General features: G+C 64.0%; 3 protein-coding genes across 6 annotated transcripts in view; 2 read left to right on the plus strand and 1 right to left on the minus strand.

Moving 5' to 3' along the window:
- The window catches only part of RBM6 (RNA binding motif protein 6), a 58832-nt gene extending 54361 nt beyond the window's left edge, over positions 1-4471 (minus strand). For both annotated transcript variants that reach the window (XM_055707484.1, XM_055707483.1), the window contains exon 1: positions 4367-4471. The gene's annotated coding sequence lies outside the window, so the exon portion shown is untranslated. The remainder of the gene's footprint in view (positions 1-4366) is intronic.
- A 114-nt stretch (positions 4472-4585) lies between these two features.
- MON1A (MON1 homolog A, secretory trafficking associated) lies at positions 4586-9919 on the plus strand. Of its 2 annotated transcripts, XM_055709567.1 has the most exons (6): positions 4586-4901; positions 5946-6087; positions 6376-6843; positions 7081-7846; positions 7956-8103; positions 8558-9919. In XM_055709567.1, the coding sequence occupies exons 2-6, from the start codon at positions 5961-5963 to the stop codon at positions 8696-8698; spliced, it is 1650 nt and encodes a 549-aa protein (XP_055565542.1). In that variant the 5' UTR covers positions 4586-4901; positions 5946-5960; the 3' UTR covers positions 8699-9919. The 2 variants fall into 2 exon arrangements, with proteins under 2 accessions (XP_055565542.1, XP_014139807.1); XM_014284332.3 differs by lacking the exon at positions 4586-4901 and having other exon boundaries at positions 6305-6843.
- Positions 9920-10848: 929 nt separating this feature from the next.
- MST1R (macrophage stimulating 1 receptor) lies at positions 10849-19392 on the plus strand. Of its 2 annotated transcripts, XM_055710139.1 has the most exons (21): positions 10849-10961; positions 11587-12890; positions 14137-14325; positions 14406-14531; positions 14608-14778; positions 14998-15164; positions 15259-15436; positions 15546-15691; positions 15806-15967; positions 16129-16222; positions 16326-16556; positions 16636-16782; positions 16855-17014; positions 17097-17189; positions 17268-17489; positions 17575-17655; positions 17735-17916; positions 17989-18098; positions 18200-18365; positions 18447-18583; positions 18667-19392. In XM_055710139.1, the coding sequence occupies exons 2-21, from the start codon at positions 11592-11594 to the stop codon at positions 18941-18943; spliced, it is 4338 nt and encodes a 1445-aa protein (XP_055566114.1). In that variant the 5' UTR covers positions 10849-10961; positions 11587-11591; the 3' UTR covers positions 18944-19392. The 2 variants fall into 2 exon arrangements, with proteins under 2 accessions (XP_055566114.1, XP_055566113.1); XM_055710138.1 differs by having other exon boundaries at positions 18200-18583.
- Positions 19393-21949: the final 2557 nt, after the last annotated feature.

A 21949-nucleotide genomic window follows, 5' to 3' on the forward strand; every position in this document is an offset into this window, starting at 1 on the left:
GGCTACCTTCAAAAGAACACAGATAACAGAGCAGGCTTTGCCAATAAATCATTACAGGCACTGTTCTCCAATACTGCCCTCATCAAGCTGAGCGCTGCAAATAACACTTCCCTCAACAGAGATCTAAAATTTCATCCACTTCCTCCCACCAGCAGAGAAGGTGAGGACTTCCTGGAGATTGACAAAGCCAGTACACAAAATGGGAGTCTTTCCCCCTCAGAAAAAGGTTGCAGCAGAGCACAGAACAAAATGAGGTAGCTAGCAACCTGATGGCCTCAAACCTGCTGTGGCTAATGCAGTTGCAGCAGTTCAGGAGGGCTGCCATGCACCAGACCAAGGTTAGGAGACCTGGGGCTCACATGCTGCTACAAAGCAGCTCAAAAGCAGGATTAAACTAACTGCAGTGGTCAGTGGCACAGAAGACGGTACAGACAGCCATCACCAGGCCTGCCTAGAGCAGCTAATGTTGAAGAAAAGCACACAAGATCCTGTTTCTTCCCACTTCCAAAGGTCAGTGCTGCCATACGGGTAGCAGGTCAACAGAGCAGGTCATGACAGACCTCACAGGATTCCAGATGACGCTGCTGGCAGCTGCCTGCGCCAAGGAGCTAAAGGGAGCTGTCTCATCAGGAGGGAGTACCTGCTCCTGCCAGGGCCCATCAGCAGCCAGCGAACACTCACATGGGAGCTGGGGACAGCAGGGCCCGGCAGGTTGCAGTATGCAAGGGCGCGGAGGCTGATGAAGGCCACCTGTACAACCACCACTAATCCATCTGCTATAACGCCATTTCTAAAGAAACAGGTTCAGTTGGCCACTCGAGCCCAAGAGCAGTTGTCTGCTCACACTTTACATGGCTCTCAATGCAACAAGCATGTGCCTGGTCCCAAGGATTTCCTCCATAAGCTCTATCATATTTTCTTTCTTGAAGGAGAATCTAAGAGAGCTGATACTGCACCTTCCACAGAGAAGACAGGTGAACAGAGATGGTTATGGCAGTCACCATTACAGTTGGCTGTCATCAGCTAGTCCTTTTATCTATGATCTTTTGCAGCCTGCAGACATCTGCAGACCTGGTGTTTTTCATTCTTCCCTTTTGGATTTCCTCCCGCACTCCAGTTCTCATTAAGTCAACAAGCCTACCGCTGCTTTTTAAAAAAATAAAAACCCCTTGCCAGCTGGGAACTGTTTGGACATAATATTCAAATTATCAGACAGATCAAAAAATACCATTGGATTGATATCAGGCCTGGCATGGATCAGCGGAGCCATGCAGCAACATTCACGAGTATGAGGTCATGGTTCAATAACACAGGCAGCAACTGTCCAAAAGTCCCCTGTCCAGCCTGATACGGTTTGCTCCCTCCACAATGCCTTTGGCAACGTGCAACATGTTAGTAGTGCCAGCTTGTGCTTTTCTGGGCCTACACCACAGATGACCCTCCAAAAAGAGTTATATTTAACCCAGGTCATTTCAGCAATATGGTTTACTACACAGCTCCACAAAACAAAGTGACAGCAAACTGCAGGACAGGGACAGAAACTTCTTAGGCTGGCTTCCACCAATGCCAAAACCTCCTGAAGGTACGCTCTGCTACAGCTGCTCCAAAAGATGCATGCTGTGATGAGACGCCATCAGGATTCACCCTTCTGCCGCGGGCAGGAATTGCCAGCTCGCTCGGCTCCCACCTCCCTGCTTGCAGACAGATGCTGGGAGACAGGTCTGAGTAAGGCTGTTTGCCAAAGTTGCACCAACAGAGCCTGGGGCTGGGGCCAGGCCAACAGCAAAGCACAGCAAAAAGTCACCCGCAAGTGCTAGGAATTGTGCGTCAGTTAGTTTTGCCATAGTTCAGTCACAACCATGCGTGTGAAGGAGACGGCAACAAAGGGCATTTCAGAGTGACACAGTAACACAGCCGCAGAATGCACAATGTGGTCCAGTTACTCACAGAGCCTGGATTTAGGGTTTTTTAAGACAATAATTAGCTCTTACAATTATACTGAATATTCAGGAGCGCAGATATGCATTCTGAAAGCACGCATTATATTTCCGTCCTCCTGTCCCAACAAGCTCTATTTCCTGGTGGCAAAGCCCTGGCTCCAGTGAAGATACAGAAGGTACCTCTCAGAGGAGGGGAAGCTTTTCCATGGTCTTGGTTCCTCCAATGACCAGTGGTCCCGCAGCCCTCCCAGGAAAGACTGATGGAGCTCCAGATGCTCCCTGGCAATTACACCCAAGGACTTCCTCAGGACAGTGCCCCTGTCCTCCCCAGCACACCCAGCTCAGGGGGCATTCCCGATTCCATGTTCCAAACTGCATGTGCTGAGCCTGACAGCAAATGCTTTTGGTTCTCTTCTTTCAATTTACAGCATGCTATGGTAAAATAATGGCATTGTACATCAGAATCGTGCAACTGAGCCAGACTAAGAAGCTGGCCTTCTTAAGAACTAATTAAAGATTTCTGGCAAGGGGCACAGTGAGGAATGCCAGCACAGCCCTTGAGCATCTCCTCACCAACTTACACCTAACTTTGCACCTTGTTTTCCACATCTTGGGGGAGAGAGGAGAAATTAGTGACAGATTAAACAACGTGAAGTTTCAAAGAGATGCTATTTTCAGAAAAAATACTCTGATATTAACAGCTCGTCTCCAAATAGATGTTGCCAAGGCTGCCAAACTTGGTATTTATAGAGCATGAGGAAATCAAACACATAACTACACACAAGACTATGCTCAAAGAACAGAGGAAGTAATTTGCTGCAGAAAAACTTTCTGCACCCAGTTAAGTTTTTGTAAAGCTGAAGAAAGGAAAAAGCCTCTGTGAAATTCAAGTACTAGGAGGTACAAAAGAAAACGCTTCCCCAAGCTACAGAAACCACAAGTAGCCAAGAAAGCCAGTTATTTCCAATGTTAAAGTTGAAGAAGAAGTCCAGAAGAAATATCAAAACCATGTCACTGAAATTTGAAAGCAAAGGGAGAACCATTTTGGCTCTTCCAGGTGTCAGGGTGGAGGTTTTCACTTATAAAAGGGGATGTGTGTGCTTGTCAGCTGCACGATGCTTTTAAAAATACATATTAGAAACAGTCAGGCGATTTCTAAAGCCACACGCTCCCCCATTACTATCCTGACTGTGCCCGTCCCAAAGGATTTCACGAGCACATTCCCAAATGGGGAGTGCGGAGAGAAACTTTCACACCACCAACACCCTTGCTGAGATAGGAAAGTGGATTCCACCTCAGCAGCATTTCCAAAATCCGTATCACACACCAGCAACAACACCATATGCTTGTGGTGCCAATTGTTTTAAAAACCAAAACACAAGAGATCACTGTTATTACTCCCAGTAGTTCACGACCATTACCCAGCCCTCACCAGCCTCCAGCATGAGCTGGGCCACATCCTGCCTCCACCTAAACCTTTATTTACAGTCCAAAATCCTGTTTAGCCCATTGCCAGGGATCACTACCAGCTAACACACTCCCAGCACCAGCCCCGATCACCCTTCTCTCCACCCCAGCATGAATCCAGCCCATTTTTTGTCCACCCCTCTTAAAAACACAATTGTTCTGAGACAGTTTTCAGGGAAACCCGTATGACATGATGTGAGAGAAGCCCTAATTTTGATCAGGGGGTCAGAACAACTCAGAGATACCCAGAAACAACACAACCACGGACAATGCTACTGACCGCAGGCCCCAACCCTCGGCACAGCCGTGCAGGACACCCTGTGGCACTCCCGGATCGGGACCGGACCGAGCTGCCCAAACCCACGGCCCAAGTCCCTCTGGGGCCTGGGGCCGCGACAGGGAGCCTGTGCCCGCAGCCGGCCGGGAGCCCCACAGCCCCCAGCCTCGGACTAACCCCCCGTCCCGTGTGACCCCGAAAGAAACACACATCCCCTCCACCCCGCTGGGCTCCCCTGGAGAACCCCCCTGCTTCTCTCTCCCAGGCGGCTTCGGGAAGGGCACACACACCCCTCTCCACCCCGGGCAGCCCCACGGGGAGACCCCATCCCATCCCGGGAGACCCTCTAGCGACCCCCGCCCCGTTCCCCTCTCACGACACTAAGGGAGACACACACACGCCCCCTTATCCCTGAGGACACCCCAGAAACACCCCCTTCCCCCCTCCCCGTCCCACTCGGCTGTACGAGGGACTCCGCCCCGCCCCCGCACACCGGGAGCCGCCTCCGCTCCGCCACCCCGGCGGACCCCGGTCCGCGCGCCCCTCCCCAGGCAAAGCCCACGAGCCCCGCCCGCTCCCGCCGCGGCGGGCAGCCCCCTCGCGCCGGGCAGCCCCCCACGGCCGCCGCTCCTCCAGCGGGGCCGCGGCCGGGCCGGCGGGGCGGGACGGAGCCTCCCCTCACCTCCGCCGCCGCCGCTCCCGCCGCACCAGGCCCAGCGCAACGACGGCGAGAACCGGAACTTCCGCTCCCAGAGCCCCGCGCGCGGCACGCCGGGAAGCGCAGTCCTCCCGCGCCGGCCGCCGCACTACCGCTCCCGCCATGCCCCGCGACTGGGCCCGGCGGGCGGACTGCGCTTCCCGGCGTGCCCCGCGCGGCGTGCGGCCTGCCGGGAGCCGTGGCGGCGGCAGAGCGGAGCGGGGCGGGGCGGCGGCGCTGCCTACAGCTCCCGTGGGGCCGCGGGGCGCGCCCGACCTTGGGGCCGCCAGCCCGGCCCGGCCAGGCCGTGGGGGCGGTTCCCGCCGCGCCGGCTGCTGCGATGCCGAGGGTGCCGCGGCGGGCCGGGGCAGGGGCAGGGCGGGAGGCGGCCGCCCGGCGCCGGCGTCGACCCCCCCGCCCCGCCTAGGCCGTGTCGGGGGCTGCCGGGCGGACACCGCCGCCCCTGCGCCCGCCGCGCTGCTCGCACGGGCCTCCGGCGGCGACGGAAGGAGCCGCGAAGGTCGGTCCCGGTGCGGCATCCTTCGGGCCGGGGGCGGGTCTCGGGCCGGGCGCTTTCCCGGGGCATGTCGATGCTGCGGGAGTGGAGACTCGCCGGGCGGGGGGGCCGCACCGGGTCGGGCCCCGCACCGGGCCGCAGAGGGTCCTGGGGAGCGCCTCCTCGCGGGGGGCTCCGGGGCAGGGCGGCAGTGGGGAGCGGTGTAGCCGGCGGGGGAAGGACCGGGCGCCGACGGGGCCCTGCCTCGCAGCCCGGCGCCGTCCGGGGTGGTTGGGTTGTCACGGGCCTCGGGGGTCGGGGCCCGGCCCTGGGTCACCTGCCGGGCTTGGGCCTGGGTGCAGGCAGGGTGGCGAAGCACGGTGGGGAGCTGGGGCTCCATGAGCCTCCCCTGGCTGGTCTCGGGGGCATGGTGTCCCAGGCCAGCCTGCCTTCCTCTTGTTGTTTTCGCTCCTGTGTGGGTGCCCTGTTGGGCTGCCCCCCCCCCGCCCGAGGCAGGGAGGAAAGCGGGGGGGGGGCTGGAGGCACGGCTGGGCCCTGCCCGGGAGGGCTGACCCACCAGGCAGGGCTGGAGAGGGCACTCTGCTCGAAGGGGCTTACGCCATCTGAGCAGCCGTGGCCTCAGGAGGAGTGTCACTAGCCTGGTCTCAGTCACCTAATCCAGGCCAACGAGAGCCATAAAATCCGCCCTTTGTAAACACGAGGCCTCTGGGATCGTAGGTGTGCGGGCCCAGCCCCATCCAGGGCCGTCTCCCTTCCCCCTTGCTGCTGAGAGGCTGAGCAGCTTTCCCAGCGCTTGGGGGAAATTGGGGCCAAGCCTGGATGAAAGGTACCAGGCTTGGAGGGCTGGAAGGAGCGGGGGCCACAGGAGGGAGGATATCCTGCTGGATTAGAGCGGCTTTCCTGACGTCTCACCAGAGCTCAGTGCTGCCTGCTGAGCCAGCAGGATTGGGCCAAGTATGCTAGCATGGCCCCACTTGGGAGCGTAGAGTTTTAGGACCTGCTTTGTGGGTGAGGGAACAGAGGGGTGACACTGTGGATTGCATGCAGGTGTTGCCCCGAGGAATGGCTGCAGATGTCCACAGGAAGAAAGGCTGGGAAGTGCCCAACGGGTCCCTGGCACCAGGAGATGGGCAGCATGTGGAACGGTCTGAAAGCCCCACGCCGGGGCTGGCGCAGGGGACGGAGCCAGGTACAGAGCAGAGCTTGCTGTGGGGGTAGGCAAAGCAGGGGGAGGCTGGGGGGGGAAAGCAGCTCCTTGTTCTGTGGGGTGTGCCCTCTGCAGCCCCATGGGCAGGGAGAGACGGGCCCACTGGCAACTCCCCACCAGCAGGACCCACACCTCTGGGTGCCGTGGGGTGAGGAGAAGAAAGCGGGTCCCCCCGTGCAAATCCCTGTCCCTTTTGCAGTCCACCCGCTGCCTCACCATGTGGGACAGGCTGTGGGACAGGATGGACACTGCACAGCCCGTTGTTCCCAGGGGCAGGACAGGAGGGAGCCATGTTTGTACACACCCGCTCCTATGAGGACTTGACGAGTCCCGAGGACGGGGCAGCCGTAGTGCGGAGCCCAGAGGAGAGGCAGGGGGAGCCAGCTGAGCCGACCAGCATGGAGCAGATCAGCAAGGACTTCAGTGAGCTGAGCACGCAGCTCACAGGCATGGCCCTTGACGTGGAAGAGGAGATAAGGCAGAGCAAGGAGGGAAAGCTGGAGCCATCCCCGCAGACCACCCGCCGCGACTCGGTGCTGTCGGGCAAGGAGGAGGAGGATGTGACCATGGATGCCTGGCGCATGCATCGGAAGCATGTCTTTGTGCTGAGCGAGGCAGGCAAGCCTGTGTACTCCCGCTACGGCTCTGAGGAGGCCCTCTCCAGCACCATGGGTGTCATGATGGCCCTAGTGTCCTTCCTGGAGGCTGAGAAAAATGCCATCCGGTCTATCCACGCAGGTACCGTCCTGGGGGGGGAGTGGGATGGGGTGTGTCATGGCCTGCCCAGCTGTGCCCCTGCCACTGTGGGCCACATTAGCTGTCCCCAGGAGCAGATTGGTTGTGGGCCACATTAGCTGTCCCCGGGGCAGATTGGTTGCTGGGGGGGAGAGACTGCAGCGGGGCACCGCCTTGCAGCCCCGGGGAACCAGGCTTACAGGTCTGTCCCTGGTTCCCCGGGGACTCCCTCCCAAGCAGATGGCTACAAGGTGGTCTTTGTGCGGAGGAGCCCTCTGGTGCTGGTGGCAGTGGCGCGGACCCGGCAGTCAGAGCAGGAGATTGCCCATGAGCTGCTATACATCTACTACCAGATCTTGAGCCTGCTCACTTGGACCCAGCTCAACCACATCTTCCAGCAGAAGCAGAACTACGACCTGCGCAGGCTCCTGGCTGGCTCTGAGCGCATCACTGACAACCTGCTGGACCTCATGGCCCATGACCCCAGCTTCCTCATGGGTGCCGTGCGCTGCCTGCCCCTGGCTGCCAGTGTCCGGGATGCTGTCAGTACCAGCCTCCAGCAAGCCAAGGCCAAGAGCCTGGTCTTCTCCATTCTCTTGTCGGGGAACCAGCTGGTGTCTCTTGTGAGGAAGAAGGATCAGTTCCTCCACCCCATTGACCTCCATTTGCTCTTCAACCTCATCAGCTCTTCTTCCTCCTTCCGGGAGGGTGAAGCCTGGACTCCCATTTGCCTCCCCAAGTTCAACTCCAGCGGCTTCTTCCACGCCCACATCTCCTACCTGGAGCAGGAGATGGACCTGTGCCTCCTGCTGGTTTCCACTGACCGCGAGGACTTCTTTACTGTCTCTGATTGTAAGCGGCGCTTCCAGGAGCGGCTGCGGCGGCGGGGGGTGCACCATGCTCTGCAGGAGGCCCTGCGCACACCCTTCTACAGCGTCGCCCAGGTGGGCATCCCTGACCTCCGGCACTTTATCTACAAGTCCAAGAGCTCTGGGCTCTTCACCAGGTGAGGCCCCCAGGGAACCATTGGGCCAAGGCCACAGCATGGGGCATGGGGCAAGCCTTCTCCATAAATCCCCTTCTCCAGGGGCTAATGGGGTGCTGTGTTCCTGCAGCCCTGAGATTGAGGCACCCTACGTGCACGAGGAGGAGAAGGAGAGGCTCTTGGGGCTCTACCAGTATCTCCACAGCCGGGCTCACAACTCTTCACGCCCCCTGAAGAACATCTACTTCACGGGCCCCCGTGAGAACCTCCTGGCTTGGGTAAGGGCCATCTGCAGGGTTTGGGTGAGCCCATCTTCAGTCGTGCGTGTCAGAGTAGGGAGGTGGTGGCACAACACAGCACCAGCTCCATCGTCCCCAGGGTGGCCCACAGCCTGTGCACAGTCCTTTTGGGGGTGAGCCTGCCCCCATGCACCCCTGTGCCAGGGAAGGATGGGCAGGGATAGCAGCGGGGGCTGGTGAGCTCCGGCACGAAGGGCAGCGCCATGCACTGTTGCAAACTCCCGAGTGCTGCGGAGAAAATATGCTCTGGGAGCAAACCCCGGAGTTTGGTCGTCCCACTGCTGGGCAAACCAGCTGTTTAGGGTACCCCACTGCCACCTCACTGCACTGGAGCCCCTGTGCCCATTTGTGGTAGCACATGGGGGAGGGTGCGATGCCAGCCCCAAGTGGGACACGGGTGTGTTCCCAGCGTGTACCCTGTTTCTTCATCCAGGTAACCAGCGCCTTTGAGCTTTACATATGCTACAGTCCCCTGGGGACCAAGGCTGGTGCCATCAGTGCTGTTAACAAGCTCATGAAGTGGATCCGCAAGGAGGAAGACCGACTCTTCATCCTCACGCCCCAGACATACTGACAGGCATCACCCAGGGTGTGGTGCCAGCCGGAAGAGCCCCCATTGTGCCGGGGAGCCCATCCCCCGGGGAAACCCGGGCCTGCATCCAGAGGAAAGGGCATGGTGGGACCCTAGAGCATGGGGAAGCCCATCCATGGGACTGTCCAACCTGGGTGTTAGTGATGGAGTGCACAACAGCAAGGGGAAGGGATGAGCAGGACTTTCATCTGCAGGCAGTGCTCCCAGCTGAGGGAGACTGTCCTTCCTCTGCAGCCCCTGACTCCATCCCGCGTTGTGGGGGTTCTGGAGCAGGGCTACCCGTACCCCAAGTTGCTGAAGGGGAGCTTAGCCCCTGGGTCCTGCTGCCTGTGCCTGTCTCCATCCTTCCTCTGCCATCCTGTGGCTGTGCTGGGGTGGGTGTCCCCAGGGGAGACATGGCAGCACTCAGGGGACCCCTATGCTGCTGTGCCTGCAGATGGTGGGTGATACCACCCAAACGGGGGACAGGGCTGGCCTGGGGTATGCACTGCTCCTCTCCCTGCCGTGGGAGAGCTGGCCCCCCCAAGTGCCAGGCAGCCCCTGGCAGTCCCTGGAGCTCTGCCCTGGCAGGTTTGTCCCCTTGGCATCTGTGTGAGCCTGGACCCTTCCCACCGTGGTCATGAGAAGGATGTCGCTGGGGCTGCTGGCAGGCCAAGTGGTGGGTCAGCCTGCCCCAGCTGGGACAGCAGGGTCCTGCCCACCTCCCCATGGGGACACAGAGCAGTCCCAGAGAGGGTTGGGGTACCGGGGGGCTTGTGGTGCTGGCTCCCGGGCAGCAGACCCTAAAGGGGCAGCTGAAGCGCAACTCTCTGGCAAACCCCCTGGCAAAGGGCCCTGGTGCCCCTCCCCAGCCCAAGGAGGGTTTTTCTCCTTGGCATGGGGGCACCTGCCCCCCAAACTCAGCCCCTCGAGCCAGCAATGCTGAGTTTGCTGCACAGGGGCCACCTCCTCTCCAGCCATCCCCAGGCACGGGTGTGGGGCTGAGCAACTGGGAGTGCTGCGGCACACCGGGCATGGCCCAGCCCCGCGTTTGGGCACTGCCAAGAGCTGGGACGTGTGTCCAGAGGGGCAGAGCCACTGGGGTGGCACCGAGTGAGCCGGGAGGGACCCGGCAGGGCTAGCGCAGGGACTCTGCTCCTGGAATTATGCTCCTGCCAGAGTGTAATCGCTTGTCTTTACTCATAAACATTATCTGGACCCTGAGTCAAGTCTTGTCACGTTCCTGTATGCCCGCGGGGGGGGGGGGGGGGGGGGGGGGCACGGCTGAGCTGGGGGGCGGTGGGGTCCCGGTTTAGGGATGGCGCAATCCAGCCGCGGTTGGGCAAGGCGGGGGCCGCGCAACCGCCGGCCTTGCACAAGGCGGCCGGAACGGGGCGGGGGGGGGGCGGGGGCGGGGGCGAGGCTGCCCAGGAGTCCCTCCGCGCTGTGTCCGGTCCCTCCGCGCTGTGTCCGGCCCCGCCTGGGGCCGCAGCCGTGCGGGGAGAGCCCGTGTGCGAGGCTGGGCCCCGTCGCGGGGCGACCGGGCGCTCGGGGAGAGAATCCGCGCGGTGCGGCGGGACGCGGAGCGGATTCCTGCATCCCCGCAACCGGCAGCAAATCCCACCAGCACCGCGCTCCTGCCGCGGACAGCCCTGGCCGGCGGAGGGGGGAAGGGGACATGAGACAGAGAACGGGCGCAACAGAACTAACCGCCCCGGCTCCCCCGGTGGGACCCCCCGAACGCCGCCCTGGGAGCGACCCGCAAGCGCGGGGCCGGCGCGGGCAGCCTTGGGGAAGCCGCGATTCCGTGTGGCGGCGGCGGGACCAAGGGGTGCCGGGGTGCCCCGACCCCAGGCGCGCCCCCGGTGGGAACAGCTGCCTCCCAGCCGCAGGGACCCCCCGGCGGGCGCCCGGGCGGCTCTGGGCTGCGGGGGCAGCCGGGTCACCGTGCCAGCGCTGCGCCCCCGCCCTGGTCGGCGGCCCCGGCTCTCACCCGTGTCCCCCCGGAGCACCGTGCCCACCCGCGCTTGTGCCCCCGGCATGCCCAGCGACGCCCCTGAGCACCCGCGGGCTGCGTGTGCCGGTGCTTGGCCCTCGGGGAGCCCGGGGGCAGGGCCCGCCCCGGCCCGCCTCGCCTGCCCCGGCACGGCCCCGCTCCGCCCCGGCACGGCCCCGCCCCGTTCCGCCCCGGCCCGCCCGGGCTCGGCACGGAACGGCACTGCACTGCACGGCACGGCGCGGCACGGAACGGCACGACAGCGCCCAGGTGAGCGCCCAGCCGCCTGGCACGGCTCGGCACCGGAGCGGACCGGACGGCCCCGGGGAGGGGCGGATGGGACAGCCGGACCCGACGGAGACCCCGCCTGGGGACCGCTGCCGGCACCAGTGAGCTGGGGCGGCGGGGCCCGGCCCCGGGGTGCGTTGGGGTTCCTGTCCCTGCGGGCTGGCAGGGGACTTGTCTCAGCCCCGCGGGGATCCCCTGGCTCCACGGCTGTCCCGGGGGGGCTGGCAGCCGTACCCATCCCCGGGCCAGCCCCAGGAGGCCCTTGGGGTCCTTGTCCCCGGGGGACTGGCAGGGTCCCCATTCCAGTCCCCGGGAGGGGGAGGGGTTACAGGGCAGGGATGCTTCTGGGGGACAGGCAAGGGGCTGGGAGGTGGCAACAGGCAGGATGTTTTCCCCCGGCCACAGGCACTTGGCTTCACCCCCCGCTTGCCATATTTGGGAAGAGATTTGGTGCGAACAATCCTCCTACGGCAGCACCCAGTATTGTCTGGCCCCAGGGGACCCCCAGGGGACCCCAGCACTCCCTGCCCCACACACAGCTGTGGCAGTGCCCCAGGTTCCTCACCCATCCACAGCGGGTAAAGCCCTTTCTCCTCTATTTTGGCAGATGCGATGGTGACCTGTCCTCCCTATGTCCCAACCCTGCTCAGTGCCGAGACCATTGATAACCCCATGCCAGCGGCACCGCACAGCATGGGGCTGTTGTGCCGCATGTGCCTCTTGCTGGTGCTCACCCTGGCCCCGCTGGGCACTGGCGTCTGGCAGTGCCCCCGCATCCCTTACAGCTCCACCAGGAACTTCTCCGTCCCCTATGTGCTGCCCAGCCTTGATGCTGGCAGCCCCGTGCAGAACGTTGCTGTCTTCGCCGACTCCACTGGTCCAGTCGCCATCTTCTTGGCCATCCGTAACCGCATCCTGCTGGCCAGCCCCGAGCTGCAGCTGCTCTCTGTCCTCGTCACTGGCCCAGTGGGCAGCACCGAGTGTGAGATCTGCCACCTGTGCCCAGACACCACAGACAGCCCCAAGGACATGGACAACATCCTGCTGCTGCTGGACCCGCTGGAGCCGTGGCTGTACAGCTGCGGCACGGCACAGCACGGGCTGTGCTACCAGCACCAGCTGGAGGTGCGGGACGGCAAGGTGGCCATCACGGCCACGCACTGCCTGTACTCGGCCACGGGTAACAGCCCTGCGTCCTGCCCTGACTGTGTGGCCAGTCCCCTGGGTACCAGTGCCACTGTGGTGGCCACCTCCTACGCCTCTTTCTTCTACCTCGGTTCCACCATCAACAGCAGCATGGCGGCACAGTACAGCCCACAGTCAGTGTCCATCCGCAGGCTGAAGGGCACCTTGGACGGCTTTTCGAATGACTTCCAGTGGCTGACGGTGCTGCCGCAATACCAGGACAACTACACCATCCACTACGTGTACTCCTTCGCCGACAGGGACCACGTCTACTTCCTGATGGTGCAGCCGGAGCGGCCGGGCTCAGCGACGTACCACACGCGCCTGGCACGGCTCAGCACCCATGAGCATGACCTTCACTGCTACCGTGAACTTGTCCTTGACTGCCGCTTTGAGTCCAAGCGGCGGCGGCGGCGCAGTGGCGAGGAGGGTGCCACGCGGGACGTCACCTACAATGTGCTGCAGGCAGCCCACACTGCCCGCCCCGGTGCCCGCCTGGCCCGGGACCTCGGCATCAACAACACCGACACGGTGCTCTTCGGTGCCTTCGCCGAGAGCCATACAGAGAGCCGGGTGCCACAGCACAACTCGGCCGTCTGCGCCTTCCCCCTCCGCCTCCTCAACCAGGCCATGGAGGAGGGCATGGAGAAGTGCTGCGGCACCGGGCACCAGCCACTGCTGCGGGGGCTCAGCTTCTTCCAGCCAGTGGAGTACTGCCCACACAACGTGAGTCCTCTGCCCTGCGCTGCCGGGTGCTGTGCCCATCCCAGGGGCTTGGTGGTCAGCTGGGAGGCGGGGAGGTGGAGCTGGGATGCTGGGAAGCACTGGTAAAGTGGGGTGGACTCGGAGGGGGTGGGTTGGTCAGGGGGAGAGCGGCACTGCCCAGGTGGGGGGTAGCCCCACCAGCTGCCCACTGCCTATCGCAGGGGCCGCCACGCTTCGCCAGCCCCGGCCGTGCAGGGAGGCAGGGGCCGGTGGGCAGCCGGCTGCACTCCCCCCCAGGCACCCCGTGCTCACCGAGCTGGGATGCTGCAGACACATGTCCCAGCACATGGCACTGCTGCTTGCCGTGCACCAGGCCAAGCCTCGCCCAGAATGGCTTCCTGGGGGAGCGCTGGCTCCAGCCCATGGTGACTGTCCCCAGCGCTGGGTTGCTGATGGCCATCCTCTCCAGCTTGTTTATGTGTGCAAGAGACGGGGAGGCTGTGGGGCCTTGGTGCTCCCCGGGCCAGGCTGTGTGGGGTGCCCGGCCGCTCCCGCCTTGCCCCCCCATCCCCCCCCCCCCGCCAGGGCCCCCGCCTTCTCTGGGCAAATAAACCGCAGGCGGAAGCGCAATTAGTCACCAGGATTTCTCGTCTGCCGTGGCCTCAGGGTGGGAACACTGTGTCCCAGGTACAAGCCCTGGCATGGCCAGGACAGGGGCAGGTGGGCAACCTGGTGAGGCCCCCTCTGCAGGGTCCCAGCGAGCACCCATGACGTGAGTTCTGGTGTTCTCAGCCAGGCCGGGGGCGAGGTGTGGCCAAGCCCCCTCCTCATCCGGCACGTGGAGTAGACAGCCCCTGCTGCTGCCACACCCGGGCAGGGCGAGCCTGGAGGGGACCCCGGCCCACGCATCGGGGGGGGCCCAGTGGGGACCCCCTGGCTCCTGGTATCCCACTTCAAACCCATGCCCCCGCCAAGCTCCAGGGGCTGGGGAGGGCCGGCTTTGGGGTGTTGGTCCTGCGGTGCCAGCGCCATAACCACATCCAGATGGGGCGGGAGGGGAGGGCAGGATCTGACGCTGCGCGGGGGCTGCGGGAGGGGCCCTGGATGTGGCTTTTCCTGCAGAATTTTCGCAGCCTGGTGGGGAGCTTGGGCAATCAGGTGTTCTTCAAAATATCCTGTGGTGGGAGCTGGTGCTCACCCGCAAGGGTATGGGGGGGTCAGGGTGCCGGGGCTGGCTTCAAGTCACCCACCCCGCTCTCGGATGCAGGTGAACCTCTCGGCGCCAGTGACCGACACCAGTTGCTGGGACCAGCCCACCCTCGTCCCTGCCACCTCCCATAAGGTGGACCTGTTCAACGGGCAGCTGGCCAGTGTCCTCCTCACCTCCATCTTCGTCACTGCCCTGGGGGATGTCACCGTGGCCCACCTGGGCACGGTGGAGGGACGCATCTTCCAGGTGGGATGGGGGGCCGGGAGGGGTGGGGGCTCCCAACAAGGTGCGGGGTGCACTTAGCCCCCTACTCTGTCCCGCTGCAGATGGTGCTCCAGCGCTCTAGCTCGTACCTCCTCACCTTGGCCAACTTCTCCCTGGGGGAGCCGGGGCCGGTGTGGGGTGCCATGGGGCTGCAGAGCCACTCGCTGTTCTTTGCTGCCAGCACCAAGGTGAGTGGGGGGCCCGGGGGGGGCAGGGCAGGTGCTGAGCCCCACACATCTCGCTCACTCCACTCTCCATCCCCAGGTGTGGCGCCTGAACGTCACTGGCCCTGGCTGCCGCCACTTCTCCACGTGCCAGCACTGCCTGCATGCCGAGGGCTTCATGGGCTGCGGCTGGTGCAGGGATGGGTGCACACGCCGCCACGAGTGTGCTGGCCCCTGGGTCCAGGACAGCTGCCCACCCGTCCTCACTGACGTAGGTCTGCGCCGCTGTCCCCCCTGCTCCCCCCACATCTCCTGGGTGCTTGGATGAGGAGGGAGGTGGCAGATGGGGTGGCATGTGGTGAGACCTTTGCTCTGTCCAGAGATGCTCTCCCTGGGATGGGTGTCATGCCTTCTGGGGAAGGGGCTTTCCAGATCTGCAACCGTCCCCAGGTGCTTGGGGCTTGGGGCGACATGGATGCTTCTCCCACAGTTCCACCCCCGGAGCGCCCCGCTGCAGGGCCGGACGCAGGTGACACTCTGTGGCATGAGCTTCCACTCCCACTCGAACCCCAATCCCCACTACGGCCCCCCCGGCAGCTACCGGGTGGCTGTGGGACGGCGAGGCTGCACCGTGCTGCCGGAGAGCAGGAACCACAGGTGTGCAGTGGGGGTGGGGGCTGGGGACAGCAGCAGAGAGGGATCTGGGGCTCTCCCCAGCCGCCCATGGCTGACCCCCATCACTGCCCCGCAGACCCCCGCCCACCTCCCGCCGCAAGGACTTCGTGAATGTGCTGGTGTGTGTGCTGGAGCCAGGGGGCCAGATGGCAGTGGGGGGCCCAGCTGATGTGGTGCTCACCGTGGAGGAACCCGCCGGACCCTCCAGCTTCCATGTCCAGGGCTCCGCCACCCTCAGCGGCTTTGTCTTCGTGGTATGGTTGTGCGCTGGTGGTCACCCCGATGTGAGGCAGCTGCCCTCTGGCAGGGTTTGGGGGAGGGCTTTGCTTACCCACTCACCCCACAGATCCCATCTCTGCCCAGGAGCCCCATGTCAGTGACCTGCACCCCTCGTTCGGCCCCAGGGGGGGTGGCACCCACCTCTGGCTCCGTGGCACCCACCTCTCAGCAGGGAGCAGCTGGCAGGTGATGGTCAATGGCTCCGAGTGCCCCCTGATTGAGCAGCCCAGGTATACCCCTGCCCTGCCCCCACCAGGCACAGTGGGGTCCCTGGCATGGGGACAGGCTGGGAGATCCCCCCCCAGTCCCACTGTCCTCTCCAGCCACAGCCGCTTTGTTCCCAGGCAGGGCGAGGGGGCGATTCAGTGCACGGCTCCTGCTGCCGTTGGCCTGGGTGCAGCCTGGGTGTCCCTGTGGATCGACGGTGAGGAGTTCCCAGCCCCCTTGCCCTTCCAGTACCGCCCCGACCCCTTCGTTTCAGCCGTCATCCCCAGCTGCAGCTATGAGTGAGTGCGTTGGCTCCCTTTGCCCTGGCTGGGGGTCAGCCCCAGCCTTCCCAACACCCTGACTAGGCTGGATGAAGTTCTGGGGACCTTGGGCACCCTGGGGACCATGTGCACCCTTGGGACCACGTGCACCCCAGGGCCCTGATCCCTGCTTGCTGTAGGGGCTCAATACTCACCATCGTTGGCACCCACCTGGACTCAGTGTATCGTGCCAAGATCCGCTTCGAAGCCAGTGGCGTGAGGACCAAAGCCACAGTAAGCACCAGGGCAGAAGGCCATCACCCCCCCGCCCTGCCCCGCCTACCCCAGCCCGCCAGGCACCGTGCTGCGCCGGTGCCCAGCATCCCCCTGCCCGCAGGAGTGCGAGGGCTCGCGGGCACCGGAGCGGCTGCTGTGCCGCAGCCCGGCTTTCCCCTTCGAGAGCAAGGTGGCGATGGTGGCATCGGGGAACCTGAGCGTGCTGCTGGACAGCGCCACCGGCCACCGGCTCTTCCGCCTCCGCTACTACCCCCGGCCCGAGCCCTTCCCCTGGAAGCAGGAGGGCGGGCGCCTCCGCCTCAAGCCTGGCGATGACGAGATCGAGGTGGATGTACGTGGGGCGGCAGGGTGAGCCGGGGCGGGGGTCCCGCTGCTGGGACCTCCAGGCTCAAGGCGCTGTGTCTGGGCAGCAATGGGGGATGGATGCCGTGGTCTCCTGCATGAACGTCACCATGACGGTGGGTGGCCGGGACTGCCACCCCAACGTGCTGAAGAACAAGGTGACGTGCCGACTGCCCCGTGAGCTGCACCTGCCCCCGGCAGGAGCTCCTGTGGAGGTAGGCACCCCCTGGGTGGGCAACCCCCCCTGGTGTCCCCACCCCACGCCTACTGAGCCCCTGCTCCCCCAGATCTGCGTGAACAGCGCCTGCAAGGAGGTGGGCTGGGTGCTGCCCCCCCACACCTCGCTGGACCTTGCCGCCAGCCTGGCCCTGGGCACTGGTGTCACCTTCCTGCTCTGCTGCATCCTGGCTGCTGTGCTGCTCCGCTGGCGCTGGAGGAAGAGGGGAGGTGAGTGCTGTGCTCACCAGGCACCCTGCCACCCCCCAGCCCCCACCATGCCCCCACCCACCCACCCCGCTGCTGCCCACAGGGACCGAGAACCTGGAGCTGCTGGTACAGCCCAGCCATGGCAACCCCTCCGCCACCAGCCTGCGCCCTGGCGTCGACTACAGGGAGGTACTGGGTAAGTGTGTGTCACCAGCGGGTGGTGGGGTGCTGGGTGCCTGCCCAGCCCTCACCCTGCCTCTGCCTGTCCCAGCAGTGCTGCCCACGGCAGCCAGTCCTGGCCCAGCAGGGCCACGGGCACGATTCGCCAGTGCTGGTGCCGGTGCTGGCATGGCAGGCGGTGGCTCCCCCATGCCCCTGCTCAGGGCCACATCCTGCTGCCTGGAGGACCTGCAACCGGAGCTGCTGGAGGAGGTGAAGGACATCCTCATCCCTGAGGAGCGGCTCATCACCCACCGCCACCGGGTCATCGGCAAAGGTGATACTGCACCCTGATTTGGCCGTGGCATCACCCACTCACTGTGTGTGGCGCCAGCTTCACGTTACGCCACCTGTCCCCAAAGGGCACTTTGGCAGCGTCTACCATGGCACCTACATGGACCCACTGCTGGGGGACCTCCACTGCGCCATCAAGTCCCTGCACCGTGAGTAGTGCTCGCTCACATGGCGCAGCCCCGCGGCATGGCGTGGTGGCGGGGCCCTCCACAGCTCAGCTCTCGGCAGGCATCACGGACGTGGAGGAGGTGGAGGAGTTCCTGCGTGAGGGCATCCTTATGAAGAGCTTCCACCACCCTCAGGTGCTCTCGCTGCTGGGGGTGTGCCTGCCCCGCCACGGGCTGCCGCTCGTCGTCCTGCCCTACATGCGCCACGGGGACCTGCGCCACTTCATCCGCACCCAGGAGCAGGTAGGGGGGTACCCTGAGCAGGGGTTGGGGGGAAGACCCCCAAGCTTGGCTCACACTGCTTCCACCCTGCAGAGCCCCACACTGAAGGACCTCATTGGCTTTGGGCTACAGGTGGCCCTGGGCATGGAGTACCTGGCCCAGAAGAAGTTTGTGCATCGGGACCTCGCAGCCAGGAACTGCATGTGAGTGTGGCTGTGCCTGCCAGACCCCCCCATGAGGTCACCCTGGGGGTGGGCATGGGGGATGCTGCCCAGTCGTGCCCCCCAAAACCAGTGTCCCATAGGCTGGATGAGACACTGACGGTGAAGGTGGCTGATTTCGGGCTGGCACGGGATGTGTTTGGCAAGGAGTACTACAGCGTCCGGCAGCACCGCCACGCCAAGCTGCCCGTCAAGTGGATGGCGCTGGAGAGCCTCCAGACCCAAAAATTCACCACCAAGTCAGATGTGGTAGGCACAGCCCCTGTCCCTGTCCCCTATCCCCTGTCCCCATCCCACCTGGCCCCGCCATGGCAGCCCTCTGCTTGGCAGTGGTCCTTTGGGGTGCTCATGTGGGAGCTGCTGACGCGGGGGGCATCGCCGTACCCCGGTGTGGACCCCTACGACATGGCCCGCTACCTGCTGCGGGGGAGACGCCTGCCACAGCCCTGCCACTGCCCCGACACCCTGTGAGTGGGGCTGGGGGGTGGGCAGGGGGGTGGTGTGGGGTGTCCCCAGGGGGCCACCAGTGCTGATGGGCATGTCGGGGCAGGTATGGGGTGATGCTGAGCTGCTGGGCACCAGCACCTGAGGAGAGGCCGTCCTTCACGGGGCTGGTGGGTGAGCTGGAGCATGTCCTGGCCACGCTGGAGGGTGAGCACTATGTCAACCTGGCTGTCACCTACGTCAACCTGGAGTGTGGCCCCCCCTTCCCACCTGCTCCCCCGGGACAGCTGCCCAGCGGCAAGGATGAGGACGAGAATAACGAGGAAGAGGAGGAAGAAGAGGAGGAGGAGGAAGAAGAGGAGGAGGACACAGCCATGTGCTGATGGGGTGCTCTGCACTGTGGGGGCTCCTGGACCCCCATGCACCATGGGCACGCTCCCCCTAGGAGGGATGCAGCATGGAGCTGGGTGCTATGGGGCACCCTCCCTGTGAGACGGGTGCGGGGAGGCAGCTGGGTGCTGGGGGGGGTACCCCACAGCTCACACCCGCATTTGCTGGGTGTTCTCCAGGCTTGGTCCCATGCCACGGGGTGCCGTGGGGCTCAGCCCTGTGCTGGCTGGGTGCTGGGAGGCTCAGCCCCACACTGATGAGACTGTGCTGTCTGGGGCTCAGGCCCACAACGGCTGGGTGCTGGGGGTCCCAGACTCAGCCCCACAGTGGCGAGGCTGTGCTGTAGGGGGCTGGCTCAGCCCCAGTGGGTGCCACAGGGTGGCCTGGCCCACCCAGGGGTCCCGTGGGGTTTTCGGCCCCTTGGCGGCTGGAATTGCTCATTAAAAACTAATTATATTTTTTCCCAGACTGGGGCTGTGTCTGTGGGGGGGCCATGCGCGGATTGGCAGCACCCCTGTCCCCCTGCGTGGGGGGCTCCCGTCCCCGGCTCCCCCCGGGGCACCCCCCGGCAGGGGCCCAGCTGCGGGCGCGCCCACTGTTCCCGTGCCAGCCACGGGAGGGCACCTGCACACCGGGGCTGGCGCGGGCACCCCCGGCACTGTCCCCCGGGGCCAGCACACTGGGGTCCCCCAATGCGCCCCAGCTCCCGCCACAGCCCCCTGTGCTCGGGGGTCCCAGGCAGCCGGGAGGTGACGCCAGCACTAAGCAAAAGGATTTTCCTAAAATCCCCTGCCCAGCCTGAGCCCGTGGCCCCAGTCACCCCGCGGCGCAGTGCTCCCCGCGCCGTCTCACGCCTCACAGCACCCCAGCCATGCAGCCAGATGGGTGCCTCGAGCCCCCCGGCTGGCAGAGCCCCCCACTGCTGGCAGAGCTGCCAGCGGAGCCGTCGGGACTATATTTAGCTGCAGCTGAAGAGGGTGGAAAGGGCTGTACCCAGCGAGATGCCAGCTCCCCGCCACGACCCCCAACCACCCAAGTAAGGGGGCAGAAGCGAGGGGCACACCATGCTCTTGAGCATGGGGTGATGGTGCCCCTGGGATCCCACTACCTGCCGTGTGGGGTCTCCACGCCCCTGCGATCGTGGCATGATGGGTGCCTGGGGCATGGGATCGCAGTGATCATGGGATCACAATGCTCCTGGGAATGTTGGGTGCCTGGGCATGGGATCGAGGTGCCCATGGGATCATAGGTGCTTGGCTGTGGGATCACACTGCCACTGGTGTCATGGAGCCCAGGGCATGGGATTACAGTGTCCCTGGCATTGAGGTGCCCATGGGACCATGGTACCCAGGACGTGCAATCATGGTGGCAGACGCGGTGACACCCAGCCCACAATAACCCCCCGGCACTGCCTCTTTCCAGCACAGTGACCTACCCACCCTGCCTGCACAGGGTCCTGGCGGGGCACACTGGACAGGGCTTGGGGCTGCTGTGTGGTGACCAAGTGTCACCCTAATTACACCCTAATTGCTTCAGCTGCTGCCTGTGCAGGGGATGGTGCAGCTCATGCCCTGGGGCGTGCCCAGAGGCTGTCACTGGGGCTGCCCAGGAGCTGGGGGGAGCAGCTGAACCCCCCCATTGGTGCTCACTGCCAGATGAGCTGGCTTTCTCTGCTCCTTTTGCTAGCAGTGGTGGCAGATGTCACATTTGTGAGGAGCTCGTCCCAATGAGGACGTCCCCTCTGCCCCACTTTGGGGCAAAAATCCCCTAGAACAAGACACTGGAAAAGAGGAGGGGACCGGTGATGAGCATCACTGCCCCGGGTGCACACCCAGATCTCAGGGCAGGGGGTGAGGGCAGGGTTTGGGGGTGAGTGGGTGGTCAGGGGATGCTTGGGGCAGGTCTAGGACAGGGATGCTGAGACGTGCCCTGGCCCCACAGCCACGGGCAGCTCCGCTGGCCGGTCCATGGCCAGCCACACGGGTCCTGCAGCCAGCGCCGGCTTTAAATAAACCCTCCTCGGCTGCTCATTAAGCGGAACCGGAGCCGGGGGCCGCGTCAGCTCCCATCAGCCAAGCTGTCCTTCTCTGCCGGCCTCGCACCTGCACGGTGCCGCTGCTCGCAGGAGGATATTTTTAGCACACCTAGGTCCCAGCATCCCACAGTCAGGGGTCTGCCAGGATGGTGCCTCGGTTTCCCCGTGGCGGGGCCATGCTGCTCCCGTGGCCCGGGTTTTGGGGTGGCCGTGCCTCCCAGCATGGGTGCCAGCCCTGCCCACGCAAGGCCAAGCAGCACCATTTTGGCTACGCTGCCGAGTTGCTGTGGCAACTGGTACGGTGCAGGAAGGGGCTGGCACCGTGCAGTTATTAGGGCTGGATCAGAGACCAGGGGTGCTGGGGGATGCTGGGTGCCGGGGTTGTGGCTGGGGCAGCTGGCTGGGGCACTGCCAGCAGCTGGGATGCAGGGAGGGATGCAGGGAGGGATGGACAGATGGACAGACAGGCACTCTGGGTGTTGCCCCCCTCAGCACCGGGCAGGGCGGGTGCCCAGGGTTGTGGCTGGGTAGCAGATAGGTGCCAGGCCCCCTGTCCTGTGACATGGGGGGCAGCCCCAGGGGCACCCCATGTGAGCAGGGCTGTCAGGTGCCTGACGGTGGGGCGGTGCAGCAAACTGCTTGTTAGCTGACAAACCTCGCATGGTTACAGTGACGTGCCTAAGGCTGCCTCCCCCCCAGCAAATGTGCTTGCGGAGATGACAGATTTCATGCTAATACGCATTTATCCTGCCCTAATTACACAGCGGGAGGTGAGGAGTGAGCACCCGGCCTTTAATGCCATGGGCTGGCAAGCGCCCACCCCTGTCTGCCCCTGCCTGCTGCTGCCAGCCGGGATTGGCGCTGGTGCTGCACACACAGCCACAGCACAGGGGACAGGCAGGGGGACCTTGCAGGGTGGCATCTTGCAGGGCATCTGGCACCCCTGCCCCTGCTGTGGGGTGCC

Source organism: Falco cherrug, chromosome 4 (genome assembly GCF_023634085.1).
Source record: "Falco cherrug isolate bFalChe1 chromosome 4, bFalChe1.pri, whole genome shotgun sequence".
Classification (NCBI taxonomy): Eukaryota; Metazoa; Chordata; class Aves; order Falconiformes; family Falconidae; genus Falco; species Falco cherrug.